We start from the raw sequence: 17,279 nt of genomic DNA, 5'->3' as shown, positions 1-17,279 counted from the left end.
AACTTTCCACATGTACAGCTTAAAAAAAAAAATAAAAAAAAATAAAAAAAGACGACAAAGTGGAACTTAGTCATTTTCCAAAACCGCTAAGCAAATATATGCAGTTTCAGTACATACCACATAGAGACGTTGTTGCTGATGCTGCTCTTGTTAAATTTCAGACTCTGGATCTGTGTCACAGCTTCCACATGCTCTCAACTCAAAAGCCTACAGGCGCTCGTGATTCTTTAGCTCCGCCCACACGTCACGCCTCCAGCCGGTCGTGTTTTTCCGGGAAAAATCGGTACAGACTATCTTTCTCTTATGAATATAATAAAACTAAAGACTTTTTGGAGTTATGAAGGATGCAGTACTACTCTATAGGTACTCAAGATTAACAGGATATTGAGTGAAAAGTTGCGACTTTTCTTCTCAGAATTACTGTACAAGTTTATAAATCTAATTCTGAGTTCTCTTTTGAGTTAAAACGTTTTTTTTTTTCTTTTTTATCAAACCAGATTTGTCTGTATTTTTTAGACTCTAATTAGTGCTCTTTAATTGGGCTAAAAATTAAAAAAAAAAGTACTATTGAACAGTGAAACAGTCCTCAAAGAGGGGTTCATGGACATGTCTTTGTAATTCTTGTTAAATAAAAACTAATTAGGTAACATCTTTTGAATGTGAATATTCTGTAGAAACCATGAGAATTTGAAGTTCCAATCATGACTCATAATGACCTTAAATGTTCAACGTTGCCTTATTCCCATCCATAGATAGAAGATGCTACTGCTAATTGTATCTTTTAAAAGGCACTTGCACTCTCACCCCAGAAATGACCCACAGTGTAAACGATGGTATCCCATTATTTTAACGGCATAATGTGTTTTTTTTTTTTTCACGCAGCGCTTTGGCAGGAGGACGGGGAATTACAAATTTGGTGCACAGAGGATGTTTTGTGAACCCTGAAATTAAGACTGCCAAACTGTGAGCGAGACGTTCCTGTAAATTGTAAACTCATGCTTGTACATCTCTGCTAACGCTATTAGGACTAAGCTCTGCCATCTGTGTAGTGTTTTACAGTGAATGCATTTGAGTTTATTGATTTGTAGTCTGGAGTGTATCAAAGATGGAAAATATAGGTGTATAAAGCATCTGAAATGTTTGGAGACTCTTTGGTGAGTCATTTATGTTGTTCAGCACCATTTGAACTCTAGTGAATATGCTTGTATAGTAACTTTAACAAGTATTTCTATATAAATGTACAGTAAACAGACTTTCAGAAATATGACAGTATAACTTTAGTTATTCTAATAGGATGCATATAAGAGATATAGTTAGCCATTGCTTATTGAGTGATTAACAGTTAAATTGCTTGAGAGTGTCAAATTGAAGTCAATTTTTATGTTTTAGAACTCACTTTAGAAATTTTGATAATATTAACAAGTGAGACAGATCAGGCTGAAGGTCTGGAATTCATGGCAGCGTTCATTGGCCAAGTTCCGCCCATGAGGCCGTTTGACTGACATGTCCAACAACCAATCACAATTCGTTTCGTTCATCATCATGTTTCGATGTGTGGAAATTTCGCCATTATCACAGACCGGTGTGTAAAACTCTCGGACTTACAGTATTTTAAAGATTCTGTGTCGCAAACTTTAAATATTTCACATACTTTTGAGAATCCACTGTTTAGTTGATCCTGATTAGAGCTTGTCATCACAGTTGTAAACACGACGACTTTCATGAGGGGGTTTGGCGCCACTGTATCTTTGTTTCCAGGCAGAACGTTAAAGAATGTGACACACACGTCTCACGGAAATCCTGAAGAATTCAACCAATCCGATAACGACTTCAACGTTTCTGAAGTATTTCTACTTTTGTGACCCATATGCATCAGACGTTTAGCCAACGATCCGTGTGCGTGATGTATGATGCTGAGACTTTCATTGGCCCAACAAAAATGATAAAACAATAAAAGTGTGTGTGTATACGAGTATAACAAAACGGGCTCCTTATTTCTTGTTGTTGTTGAAGCATTGGAATGGAAGGTTGAAGGTTGTCAATCTTACTTCATAGATAGAATATTCTGGTACAACACAGAATACTTTGAGTGCTTTTATTCTTTTTGCCTGTATAAAGCTGGCTGTTTTGAGACTGACACTGATTTACCGAACCCACAAGCACAAGCAAACACCCACAAAGGATTGATTGATGGATTTGACCTTCATCCAGCATAAGCAAACTCATGTGCACACAGTCTATTGGCATTGTGATTACAACGTTTGCAGCATTGTGCTCTTGATGGCTAAACTCCTTCCCAGCTATTGGTTTTGAGTTTTTTTTTTCTCTTGGATGCCCATTAAACTAGACACCACACTAATACCATCATCATCACACATCTAAAACACTCGTTTTCCCTTAAGCATTAGCTTTAAACATAATAACACACTGCAGAGGGGTTTCTTCAAAGCAAGTGTTCAGGTTTCATTATCTGAGATGGTGCCTGTAGGATAGTGAGGGTGTAAAAAGATTAAGAGTTTTTTGTTTGGGTTTCAGGGGTTTGTCTAGGACACACATTTACTTTAATGCAGATGAGACCAGATTTTGAGCCAGTTTATCCTAGAGTCTTTTAAAGAATTTCTTTAAAGGACTTTAAAGGTGTGATTAAATAGCTGCAGTTCGCCAAATCGCTGTATGGTCATATAGTTTTTATTGTAATTAAATTTTCTATTTTTCTGTTTTACTTTAAGACCATTCATCTCAATAGACTGGTTCCAATGCATTTTTGAAAAACTTTTGTGTATAGATGTGTGTGTATATATATATATATATATATATATATATATATATATATTTTTTTTTTTTTTTTTTTTTACTTTGTATTTTAAAGAAGGTGTTATATTGGTATTTATTTATAAATAAAATCATTTTATACAGAAATACTTTATATTTTATTTTATAGCAAATAAAAATGAGTGCTGTCAAATGATTAAGTATTTTCATAGTCGAATCTGAATTTTCGAATCTTGCCGATATTCGACTGATAGTCGAATCATATGTTTGAGGGCGGGGATAACCTTAGCAGTTAATGTTCTTCATTTCTGTTTTGATCTGTATGCGCTAAAGATGACGAGTAGTGTGACGCATTTGATAGCAAGTATTTAATCAATGGGATTCAACTCATAATTTCATATAGAATATGCTTCGTTATTTATACAACATAACGTTAATATTAAGACTTAAGCAAAAAGAGCCCGAATGCACATGAACATATCTGCGGGGCTTTGAATACGAACTCCTTTTATGGACGCGTTCTTCACGAAAAAATTTGCAAAAACACGGCAGCTAAACTCTAAAAATTCATAGCATTTTAGTATAATGGTCTTCTCATTATAATTGTATGTATATAGCAGTCCCAGTCATAGTTATTAATATTTTGCATTGTAGTTTGAGCTGCTCGCGCTGAAGAGATATCACCGTAGTACAACAATGAAGCGCTTGACTCAAAACTAAATGCATCAAATATAAGGTAAATAACATATCCACTATATATATATATATATATATATAGACCGGCTGAAATGTTTTGAAATCACTTGTACCCTACCTGTTCGAAAAAATCCAGTCTCTGTCTGTGTCAGTTTGAGTCTTGGTAAAGTTTTAAATCCCTGCCGCCATGATGCTCCTCTGTCGGTCACGGATTATGGAAAGTGAAACATAATCTATTGGGGTGGTTGGATTTATTCACGCAATTTAAAATATGAATTTGAAGCTTCTTTCTTTTCAGATTTTTACAGCTTTATCATACTAGGCTGTATATTAACTTATTGGGAGAAAACTGGTAGTTCTATATGAAATCAGACATTTGAGCTCCCCATATAGTCAAAATGTCATAATCAATAACACTCCGCGAATATTCGACTGTTAGTTTGGTAGTCGAATCAGGCTCCTCGAGTCAAAGCATCGATTCATCGACTATTCGTGGTCACCCCTAGTATTTACGTGTATATATTTTTAATTCATAGAAATTATATAATATATAGATATATTTACTATATAAATATAACATATTGTTCGCAAATATATACATGCATGTGTGTGTATTTATATATACATAATAAATATTCAGAACACACACATACATATTATGTAAAGATTTTTTAGTTTATTTTGGATGTGATTAATTGCAATTAATTGTTTGATAACACTAATAAAAATGCATTATTTCTATTCAGATAAGTACTGCTGTAGTTGCCAAAATAAGTTTAAAATGCCTTAATAGGTATAGTTCAATCAAAAATCGCGATTCAAGCGTGTATGAATTATCTTATTCTGCTGAACATAAAAGAAGATATTGGGTATATCTATATATAAAATATATAGAATGTGGCTAACTAAACAGTTGATGGTAAACATTGGCTTCAATAGTATATTTTTTTCAATGCCATTGACATCAATGGCTGCCGTCAACTGTTTGTTTACCATCACTCTTCAAAATATATTTTCTTTTGTGCTCAGCAGAAGAAATAAACTCATACTTGTTTGGAACTACAATAATAAATGATGACAGAATTTTCATTTTTGGGTGAGCTATTCCTTTAAGTAGCTCCAAAGCAGTTAGATACTTTGTCTGTATTTTAAATGCTATAATTAACGAGTAGCTTCCCCAACATAGGTGTGAGCACCCACTGAATAGAGTTTGCTGTTTAGACTCCTGAAAAATGAATTTGTGATTCTTTGTGTGTTTTGCAGCCCTATTGAGAGATCCCATTCAGAGCATCATATCATTTATAAACTACTGAAGGGAGTCCACAGTCTGACCTCGCAGCTGGGCTCGCAGGAGCTGAAACAGATTAGTACCGTCACCACCCTCGAGACCTGGGACCGCGGACAGATCAGTGAGATATATACTGTATACACACACAGTCACACTCTTAAAGGAATAGTACACCCAAAAATGAACATTTGCTGTAAATTTATGGCATCAAAGATGTAGATGAGTTTGTTTCTTCATCAAAACAGATTGGAAGAAACAAAGTTTTAGAAGTACACCACTTGCTCACCGATGGATATTCTGCAATCAATGTGTGACTCTATCCATTTTTATGTTTTGTCCATCCTTATGATGGAACAAATTCGCGATACACTAATTGATGGACTGTAATCATGTGGATTATTGTGGTGTTTTATCAGCTGTTGGACTCTCATTCTGACGGCACCCATTCACTGCAGAGGATTCATTGGTGAACAAGAGATGTAATGCTTTATTTCTTCAAATCTGTAACTTTGAAGCAACTCATCTACATCTTGGGTAACCAAAGGTGAGTACATTTTCTACAAATTTTCAATTTTGGGCAAACTATTTTTTCAAACTGATAGTTCACCTTAAAATGAAAATTCACTTAAGATTATGTCATTCAAAACCCATATGACTGTATTTGTTATGTACTATAGGATTGCATAAAGAATATTTTTAAAGAACATTCTAGCCATTATTTTCAGTTTGATGGAGGTGAAGGACAGCATCATTAATTTATCATAGAAGTACTATATTCAGAGTTTTCAGAAGTAATACAAAAGCTTTGTGTGAGAAACCAAATTAAATTTAAGTAGTTATTGCTTATGAGGTATTGTAAAGTGTTACCCATAAGTCATAGTATATAACATAAGAGTAGCTGAACTAATGCTTTAAGAGTGTAGAAAATCAAATGCCAGAGTTCTGCAATGTTATGTGTCAGGAATTGTCTTATTCAAAGATAATTTCATCTCTCATTTTTCATCCACCATTTGTGTTTTTGCACGATGGAATATTGAAATCTTCGATAAAAACACTCCACAACTAAATCATGCTTTTAAAAGCTTACTGTTTCTAGTTCAGCAGGTTTAACACCTTCAGAACAGTTTATCCACAATTGAGAACATAATAGTGTTTATATACAGTATAGACTTCATTATCCGTTTTACTTCATTGTCTTGTTCTGATCCAGAGGCTTGCAAAACATTTGGCTCAATCCCCAAAGAAGAAGATCCTGTCATCCAAAACTGTTAGCTCATATATTATATATCAGTGGCCACATGCAACACAATCTTTCAAGACAAATCAAACAGATCTTTCATTAGCATCATCTTTCAGTCTCGCCTGTGAATATTGTCAAGTGTTTGGATGTGTTTCTAAAAGGTTGAGAGCCCAACCTGGCATGTGTGATTCTCTATCGACATGTTCGTTCGTCTGCTAATCTGTGCTCAATAACAGCCACGCATTCTTTAAGGGCCACTAAGCAAAAACATAAGGGAAAGACAATTTGTTGAAAGCATGAATACGTGTCTCCAGACCGATGGTTGACGTTTTGCAAACGTCTGGTGTTTTGGAGATGGAGATTTCTTTATTGATTCATCTAAAAGGGCGGTAATGGCTGTGGTATGTTGAATGTCACAGACGGAGGGGGGAAGGGCTTCGTTATGGATGCAAGTTTTAGCTGCAGATGATTACAGAGCATAAACACTGTGATTTGCTGTTGATAGGCGTCTGGACCAGGCTGAAAAGTTTGCGTGTGAGGAGTGAGAGATGTTGTGGAGTGTTATTACTAGTGTATGGAGAGTTTGCTTTCAGAGAGCAGTTTTCATCTCATTCAGATCTTTGTGTCAAAGTGATTTATTTGTCTGAAGATAAAGATATGACTGAAGGATATTCAGCTCATTTCATAATGTGTGTGAAAATTCCTTAAAGGGGTCCTATGATGCAATTTTTATGTTTTCCTTTCTCTTTGGAGTGTTACAAGCGGTTCGTGCATATACCAACGCTACTTTTGCGTCATCGAAGGGTAACGCCCTTTTTTGGGGGAAAACAAACAGATTCCTCTGACACAGAACTCGCTCTAGTTTCTTGATAGCAAAAATGGCACAAACATACACACTCTCTTTGCCGGCCGAGGACCGTGGCGGTATTTAAAGAAGCTACTGGATACGGTGTTTAAAGAGGTATCCCTTTGAAATGGTCGAAAACTGGATTAATGACCCCACGCAGTGGCCAAATATGGAAATCTAACGTTACCATTATCTTGTGGAATTACCAAGTAGCCTATTTTTTGTCATTAACACACTCACAGTATGATAAACTAGACGATGAGCCATGTCAAGAGGAGTGGGTGGTTTACTTGGATCATATTTCAGTTGATTTAAGCTATTGACAGTTTTGTTGACTACTAGCTATACTAGTTGAAAAACAAAAGGTCCCTGGAGCGAGTTCTGTATCAGGGGAATGCGTTTGTTTTCCCTCAAAAAGGGGCGTTACCCTTCGATGACGCAAAAGTAGCATTGGTCTATACGTAGATAATATCCCTAAAGTTGCAAAGACTAACGTTCCAAACCCAAACCCTAAAACGCCTTGTTTAAACACACCCCCACATATCTATGCCACTGTGTGGGAAGATTTGCATAAGACCGCCCAAATGTTCACGTGAAGAAAGAAGGTGTAACTTTAATTCTGCTTTAGTATTGTTGCATGTTGTGGAGATGCTGTGTGTTTCGTTGTGAAAGCGAAACTACTTTGTTTTGCCTTCCAAAAGAGGACACAACTAGAAATCAGTGGTTAAGTTGTATGTGCAACACTGTTCCAGAACAGTTCATCCCAAATATTCAGAGGACTGTTTCCTGAAACTGGGAGAATAGCCTATAATGATATCTGTTTGCAAAGGCTGTTTCTATAAAGTGGGATATAAATCTGACTCACAGCCTGTAAGTATGTTTTCATATTTAAAGGATTTGCCACTGATAATTCAAATGTGAGTTATCTCTCACTTCTCTGATCACAAATGCAGAAATTGTCTCGTTGCACCTGACACACATCACTGTATGGTAAGGGGCGTAAAATTTCAGTCACACTTCCATCCCTGGCGGCCAATCAGAGCACACCTCACTTTTTTTGAACAATGAGCTTTGTAAAAAATTACGTGTTTCAGAAGGGAGGGCATAGAGGAGCAACAATAATGTACAGTATGTGGAAAATAATGTGTTTTTTTTTTTTTACCTTAAACCACATAAACTCATTGCATTACCCTAAATACACAAAATAATGTTATTTTTAGGAGCATCATATAACTCCTTTTAAAAGATTGAGTATATCTATGTGTGTATATGAAGCATGTTTTATCAAGAAATTTGAGTCATTTGGAGTGACATATTGCAATGTTGAGTAAATGAAGAAAGGATTAAAATTTTGGGGTGAACTTTCCCTTTACACATGAAATTCACTGTTCCAAAGAGAACCATTCATTTAAATGCAGTTATTTAGATTTATCTACAGTCAAATGCAAGAATTATCTTCTTTTAGAACCCATCAGCATGAATCCATTTATGCATATGCTCTTACTTAGGATGAGATGGGATCCGGTGACTTGATCCCTAGTATTGCTTTACTTTTTAAATCTTTGTAATGTGTAGAATCTTATTCTGCATGTGCAAAGTTTTTTCTCTACATAACAGAAACAGCGATAAGATTTAATAGTCAGTCTCTTGCCCACCTGCATAATGGGGGTCAAGCATTTTGACCTGAAACAGCTGAGCCGTAACTGTTGAGTGGAGGGTTTTCTAATCAAGTGTGTCTTCTGCCATATTTATCTCTCTTTCTCTTTCTCTGATTACAGTTTTCGGACATAATGGATTTTACCTCATTCTGAAGGGCTCAGTGAAACCGTTCAACCATGAAACCCTTAAAGAGGATCAGACAGTCTCTACGGTATAAATTATGCTACTTGGTTATCAGTTGTTGAGTTTAAATTGGCCTTTTGCTTTGCCTAACATCAGAAACATTACCAATCCTATCTTGGAAATTGTTGCTGACAAGCATAATCTCTTTTGATCTTTTCTAATGTACAGTTAAGACCTGTTCTCAGCAAGAATGAAAACTATAACGATAACTATATTAGCATGCACACTGATTTATGATTAAGGGCACTGCTGCAGTCCAGATTTTGTAGTGCACACTTTAAAGTTGGATGAATGTTTAGAGTGAATTTTAGAGTCTTTAGAGTGGATCATTTGGATTGACTTGGTAAATTAATTCCACAACGTTTAGATTTTAACTTATTCCACTCAACATAATTTCTTGACATAGTGGTCACAGTTGTTCACAATAGGCCTGTATTACTTAAGAAATTTTTAGAATAGTTATGTCAAGTGCATGATTCAACCATTTCTTTTTAAAAAAAGTCAGCAGATAACATTCACTGAGTAATATAAATATCTATTCAAGTGTTACATCCAATAGTGAAGTTTGTCAAAAATAGAAATGGTAACCAATGTGGCACAGGGTCATAACTAAGTACAGCATTTTAATGATATTTCTGAATTCTGGCCTCTTGAAAACAACATGTTTATACAGTGTATGTCTTTGTTGATTTAGATTGCAGCTGGAGGTTCATTTGGATGCTGTGAACCTGTAAGTGCAGTAGATGGAGGTGCCGTCATCCAGTGTGTCATGACACTCGAGACCTGCGAGATTCTCAGAATATCTCGTTCTGGCTACGAGAAGCTGAAAAAGGTGCAGCAACATGATGCTTCATGTAACACAAAAGTAAAAATTTACTTTGCAGACGAGAGAAACACTGATATTTTATATTCTGGCCTGTTATTGTTTTCATGTTATAGCCAATAAATGATAAATGACCAGTAATACAATTCTGTAATATTTTGTCCAAATAAATTAAAAATAGATTTTTTTTTTTAAATTGCTACAAGTGAATTTTGAGATTTGCTAACGATAACATTTTACAGTGTTATTAAATGATTTGTTTAATATTAATATATTATATTACTATAATCTGATCTTAATATGAATAATTTATAAATAACCAATTATTACTGTTAAGATTAAGTTTGAGCATTGGATGCCAGTCTAAATTAATAATAATAATATGTAAAATGTATTAAAAATATAGTTTATTCATTTTTATTTTGGTAATAATTAAATCTTAATATTAATAATTTATTATCCGTAAATTATTATTATTTTCAGGACTATTTAATACACTATTTAATATTAATATTTATTAATTTACTATAATCTGATCTTAATATAAATAATTTATGTATAACAAATTATTAATGTTAATATTAACTTTGAGAATTGGATGACAGTCTAAATCAATAATAATAATATGTAAAATGTATTAATAATATAGTTTATTCATTTTTATTTTGGTAATAATTAAATCTTAATATTAATATTTTATTATCCGCAAATTATTATTATTTTCAGGACTATTTAATACACTATTTAATACTAATATTTATTAATTTTATTACCATATTTAATATTATTCTTTCATAATATTAGTTAATTATTATTACTAAATTATTTATATTAGGATTAAGTCTGAGAATTACATGACAACATAGTCATTTTAATATTTAATATTGATATAAATGAATATTTATTGAGAATATAATGTATTCATATTTAACATTATAATAATGTAATCTTAATATTAATACATTATCAATATGTTATTATTGGGATTAACTCTGAGCATTAGATGATAACAAAGATAATCTAAAATATGGATATTGAATCTAAATATGTTTATTAACAACACAATTAATACATGTAATATTATAACAATCCAAACCTAATATTAATATTTTATTATTATTATGTGTTATTAATATATAGAATTAACTCACAATTCAATTCTGGATTATTGGTTATTATCCGAAACTAGGAAACAAAACAATTATTATTATTTTTTTTATATATATAAGCCAAAATCAGTATAGTACAGACAATGTCCTCTATTGTTATCTGCAGGACATCCTGGCACAGGACCATGAAGTTAAAGTGTCTTTGATCCAGGGTTGCCAGCTGTACCTTCACTGGCCAAAGCTTTCCATCAACCACCTGGTCGACGGCATGCAGCTAAAAACATTCCCTGCTAATCAAGGTAAATGGGTGTCTTGATTGAATATGTGTTGTCACAATGAATTATGGCAGCATCTCACGCACTTTAGTTTAGTTTTGTTCCATTGACTGATGCTTAGCACCTGGACGGCATAATGGTTTTCCTCACTTAGTGCGACACTCAACACGTTTGCCCCTAAATAAATGTGTTTATGGGTGCAGAGCACTCGAATATGATTAGAGTAAAATACAAGCTGCTCCATTACCCACACAGCTGACTTTAATTACCAGGAAGGCTGCTTTTACACCTCATTTGGGAAATATTGAAGCCTAGATATTCATTTAGGTGCATATGTTTATGTGTGTGTCATTGCAGGCGTGTCCAGCGACTATTGCTCTAATTGAGTTTGATTTCACTAATGCTGAGCTTTAGTTCGCAGGAAGTTGTCTTTTTTTATGGACATGAATGGAACTGAATTGAACAGTAAGTCTAGTGCGACTACCCTTTTAGCCTGTTCAATCTCACTTCCTGTCCTGGAGCTGACAGCGGGGCATATGGTGTGCTGTGGTTGCTCTGAGATATTGGGCGGAGATCAGCTATCATGACTGAACTCTTTATTTAGTTGCTGGAATCTCTACTCTTCCGTGGCTATATCCCATTATCTCCATCCTCCCTTCAATTATACGTATCCATTCGTATCTTCCTCTTTAATGAAAGGCTTTGGCTTTTAAGTCAGTCTGTTTTTTTTAAAGACACTTTTAAGTGAGATCAATCCATGCTAGACCAGATCTCCGAACACGTGCAAACAATTAAATACAAAAATGGTTCATAAATAAGTTCACTGAAATGTTAAAAGTTTTGATACAGTATGTCAATCTGAAACAACACATTGGAAAATCTGACACTTCAAATGATTTATTGCCTGACTCTTATATATTTCAAATGAACGTACATAAATAATATATTTATTAATTTATATATATATATATATATATATATATATATATATATATATATATATATATATATATATATATATATATATATATATATATATATATATATATATATAGATAGATATAGATATAGATATAGATATATATATAGATATATATATATATATATATATATATATATATATATATAGATATAAAATATCAAATGTTTTATATGTTGTGTTAAATAGACACCCATAAAATATATGTAATGTAATATTTTTTATAAAATTGTGGTTTCTGGATTCCATTTTAATTATTTAATTACATTTTAATAATCAAAAGCATCTCTAATTAATTGATTAAAATTAATTAGATAACATAAAAAATTAATTTGTGTATTTATTTATATATTTATTTTGAATTCTTTGTTAAAGAAATACTTAAAACTTGTTTGGTTAAAAGTGTTTGGTTAATATTTCCTGTAAAATAATGTTTTACTAATAATTTTAATAATAGTAGTATCATTACATTAAGTAATGTATTCCTGTCACAGCTTCTTCAAGTTAAGCCAACATTTTATTTTGACTGATTTCTGTGAAAATCTTTAGGTTTCTGTTTGTACTGTATATGATATGACAGTAATTTTTCTCAAAATAAGTGGTAAATGCTCATGGAGAGACTTTCTGAGCAGTTCTAGAGATTATGTTAGTGTGCTAATAAGACTGCAGATGATGAAAACACAGTGAACGTCACACGCGCTTTATGTGCAGTAAACAAAACTGTGTCTGTGCCATTCATTCACACACAGGGACACGCAGAACATGCAGGATTTATATTTCAGTGGTATTTTTGTGGCCTAATGTTCACAGACACTAGTCTATATGCATTTTGATAACGTGCACATCTATTAGTAAACGAGACCCAATGTGACGGCGCTGGGGTTTTGTTCTTTGCAGAATGAAACCCGAGTGTATGTACGAGACTGACCGTTTATCCGGCGGCTCAGCTGAGGGTTTGGCTCTCGTATCATAGCTGCTCTTTATCAGCGAGACGGGGAGAGAGAGACCTATGGAACGAGATGTGATTAGAGAGAAAGACAGGTGTGTGGGAGAGGAGATTGATTGGCTCTTATCTGAGTGTGCAGCCGACAGCTGATGGATGAGTGAGAGCCCTGATCATTTCAGATGGCAGAGGGGTGGCTATTCTTGAACCAACTTCATCAGGAAACGCTGTATTTCCTCCAACAGCCGTCATCAACATTGTCAGTTGGCATAAGATCACAGATTAATCTTAAATAAATACACACTGATTCATTAAATGAAATAACTCTGAATAATGGCACGTCAGTATTCGCTGAGAAAAGTCTAAAATAATAGAATTCAATTGCACTGTTGTGGCAGATGAGTAATTAATTGACAGGCTTTAAAAAGTGGCTCTAGAATTCAATAAATTAACTTTTTTGGCTGTTGCTTTATGCCTCATTCTTCCTTGTTGTCTCATGCCAAGTTTACAATTTGTTTTTTTTTTTTACAAATTTTAAAACAGAAAACTTGTTGTAATCTGTTATATTTTTATATTAATATTAATAATTTTATATTTGTTTTACATTTTGTAGAATAGTATTATTAATATCATTTTTTTAAATATATTTGTAATCAAACATACAAAATTCTATTAAATTAATAGCCCTAAAATAAAAATTTTTTGTCATTATACTACATGCACTTGTGTGGTATGAGCCATTCTTTAGTAATATTTTATGTTTTAGGATTTTTTTGTTTATTTTACTAATGAAGGTATGTTTAAAACTCAATGGAGGCACTGTTTGTAGAATCTTGTGTGATTTTGTGTGTGTAGTCCTGGTATTTCCTACATCATGGGGACCAAATGTCCCCACAAGTATATTAAAACCAGTGAATTTTGACCTTGTGAGGACCTTTTTGGGCCCCCAAGCTTATAAATCATACAGAATGATCTTTTTTGAAAATCAAAAATAACAAAGTTTTATGTTATGGACAGGGTTAGTATAAGCTGATAGAAAATAGTGTTTGTACGGTATAAAAACTTTACGCTCATGGACTTTCCCCCATAAAACATTGAAACTCAACGTGTGTGTGTTCAAAGGTAATGGTGTATTGTAAAGTCGTGCCCTCTGTGCTTACGTTGCACACTGTTTCAGCACCTTGGATAGCAGCACAACATGTGAACACGACTAACAGGTGTGAGAATGATGATAACTCGTGTGAATATGATAAACTAAGTGCTAGCCCCAGTCCCAGTTCAGAGATTAGTAAGAGGAGGAAAACCCTAATGGCTTTTCCCTTTGTATGACTCCTTGCAGACCAAACTTGACCGCCTAACAACCCGTGACCGCCCTGCCTCACCAAAGCCACTGTCCTCATTTGAACTTCCTCCTGACCGTGATGCATAACCCAACAGCCTTGATCCAGAAACCACTGCACTTCCCTTCGGCTGTCCGTAGCTGTAAACTTCAAACCATTAACACTCTCCTTTCCATTACTCACCGATGCATTTAAAAACTGTAATATAAAAAAAATATTACAACTTAAAATAACGGTTTCACTTTTAATATATATATTTTTTATGGTAATTGATTCCTGTAGGGCAAAGATTAATTTTTAAGCATCATTACTCCAGTCTTCAGTGTCACATGATCCTTTTTCTGCTTGATATTTTTCTGGAAACCACAATACATTTTTCAAGATTCTTTGATGAATAGAAACGGCATTTATTTGAAATAGAAACCTTTTGTAACATTACAGATGCCTTTACTGTCTCTTTTGATTAATTTAATGCATCTTTGCTTAATAAAAGTATTACATTATTTTTTTTACGATGAAATTAATACTTCATTTTTTCCTTAATGATGCATGCGTTGCTGCATGATACATTTATGTAAAAACAATATATAATATTTATTATATTGTTCAGAATTGTCATCTTACTCCATTTTGTTTTCTGTAGTAAAAATGTCTCGTTTTAAAGATATTTCCACATTTTTCGAGAAGCAAGTGAATAAAATATAAAGTACAATGATCCAGAGAGAAGAACATTGACTGGGCATGATGGGTACGGTGTGAACAGATGTTTATTGATTGCTCTCCACACTAATTACAGTTGCATCATCTGATTTTGGCTAACTGTAAGAAAGCTCTCAGTTGTGATTTTCCCTCCTTCTCTAGTCTTTTTCTGTTTCTCCAAACATGTCACTGAAGATCAGAAGTGATGTCCCTGCTCCATTAGTTCACCAGTCTGTGGGCTACTCAAGATGTCTCAGTTTGCCCCTCCAGAGACATGAGCTGTAAACTCGAATATCTTCGGTTCTCCAGCGGGATTATGCCAAACAAAAGCCTGTTGTCTCCAGCACTGCCCTGCGTCACCCCGCGACCACAGCTGTCCTGTTCTCATTCACTCTGGCCTGGACTGCCACCCCTAGGCTATGAATCCAGTCTGGTCCAGGTTTTTCTAGCCATCTTATTTTCTATCATGTTCCATGGCTGGACTTGCAGTCCAAATATCCAGTCCAGCATGACTGTTTTTGATTATCTGAGCAGATGTTTACTGATCTGTTACTGTTTGGCCCACCCAGCCAGAAAGAAAAGGGCGTCAATGTTTATGGTAACATTTAACCGCACAGAACACAAATTAATTTCTTTCTTTGACAGAGATCTTCTGCCATACATATCTGCTATAATAAAACTATTTAAAATAACGGTTTACTATTTGAATATATTTTAAAATTTAATTTATTTGTGTTATGCAAAACTGAATTTTCAGCAGCCATTAGTCAAGTCTTCAGTGCATTTATGAGTTTTGAATGGTAGTTTGTATAATATATATATACATTTTGGATGGTAGTGTATGTATAAGTTTTCCATATCCTTTTAGGGCTCAGTCACACACAATATTTTTTTTTCTTTCCACTTTTTTGGAATCAGTTTTTGTACGTAAACTTTCTAGGTGGACATCTTTGACCATTGTGCTTCTCTCCTCCATCTTTTGCTTCATCTCACACATGAATTCTTAGTTAAAAAAAGCATAAAAACATACATATCTCAAGACCTTGCAATTTTGCATTACCATTCTCATACATGAACTTGTAGTCAACCCTGTATTATTTGTTCTTTCTCTTCTTCTTCAGATTCAGTTTCTGGTTCTGACATATATGGCTGAAGTAAACCGATATTGGCACTTGTCGTTGTGAAGTGTTTCTGTTAAGCATGTGAAAGTGGAGCAGGTCCAAGCTGGTGTGATTGATGGGAGGTGGGACTAATTTGCATATTCCGCATACACTGAATGAGATAAAAGTGTAGAGTTATATTCAAGCCATTATAATGCATGCAGAAATTATTTCACAGGAAAAAAAATCCTGGGTTTCTGCAAGTCTTGAAAAGATCTTAAAAAGTGTAATATATATATATATATATATATATATATATATATATATATATATAAATTCAAATGCAAAAGGAATTGCGATTCCATTTGAGTTTTGGCAGTGTACATATGCAGTGCAGAGAGAGTGAAAAAGCAAATGTGGTAATTAATATTGCTATTTAAATATGAAAGGCTCATAGTTCGTAAGACATGAGAAATGCTTTGCAAATGGACTTTGCTTTTTCATTTGAAATTTGGCTCTCACTGTGTGTTCACGAAAGCCAAAAAAAGGCAAACGGAAATGCAAGATTTGCAATTGCATTTGGATTATGTTACAATTTATGCGTCCGCATTTTGAAAACGCAAAGGAAAACACAATTTGCAATTCAATTTGAAAATAGTCCAGAAAATCCTTCCATATCAAACTTTGAAGCTTTAGCTTATATAAGACATTTACATTTAGAGAACATATTGACATATTGTGTTACATTCTATTTATTACTTTTTTATTTTTATTTTTATTTTTTTTACTTAGTCTTAAGAACCACTTGAAAGGTACTACATTTACAGTCATTAAACCTGCAGAAACCCTATCCAAAGTTTAAGGGATACAATTAGTGACTGAAATGGACTTGCATAGAAAATGCATAGGCCATTGAGCGTGAACTGAGAATATATACCACAATGAATATTTCTCACAGTCCATTAAACTATACTTTCCATTATTTTTAATAAGCTCTGTAGTTTGGTTCTAATCACAATGAGATTTTTCAAGTAATATTGCTAAAGCAGATCTACCGTTGAAAGAGTATCGCTACGAAAGAGTCAAATCTTCCTGCTAATTGTGTTGTGCAGCACAGAAATGCAGAACTCTGGATGTTAATGCCCTGCGGGAGGAGGCGTGACTGCGGCGTGTTCATCTTAGAAGACAAACGACGTGTACCAGAGCCTGCTGTGATTTCCCAAGTGATCCAAACATTTGCTTTTTAATGGCTTGCGAAGACATGCGTAACGGGCGAATAATATAGTAACGACAGTTTTGCTCTGAAAAGAGGGAGAGAGATGAGAT

At 34.0% G+C, this 17,279-nt stretch overlaps 1 protein-coding gene across 1 annotated transcript in view; it reads left to right on the top strand.

Moving 5' to 3' along the window:
* The window catches only part of cnbd1 (cyclic nucleotide binding domain containing 1), a 40,283-nt gene that overhangs the window by 15,367 nt on the left and 7,637 nt on the right, over window positions 1-17,279 (top strand). Inside the window, exons 5-8 of the mRNA XM_026201486.1 lie at window positions 4,732-4,877; window positions 8,622-8,713; window positions 9,380-9,517; window positions 10,784-10,916. Coding sequence (XP_026057271.1) covers window positions 4,732-4,877; window positions 8,622-8,713; window positions 9,380-9,517; window positions 10,784-10,916 — 509 coding nt within the window. The remainder of the gene's footprint in view (window positions 1-4,731; window positions 4,878-8,621; window positions 8,714-9,379; window positions 9,518-10,783; window positions 10,917-17,279) is intronic.

This window comes from Carassius auratus, chromosome 24 (genome assembly GCF_003368295.1).
Source record: "Carassius auratus strain Wakin chromosome 24, ASM336829v1, whole genome shotgun sequence".
Lineage (NCBI taxonomy): Eukaryota > Metazoa > Chordata > Actinopteri > Cypriniformes > Cyprinidae > Carassius > Carassius auratus.
This window is presented reverse-complemented; position numbering and strand designations above follow the sequence as displayed.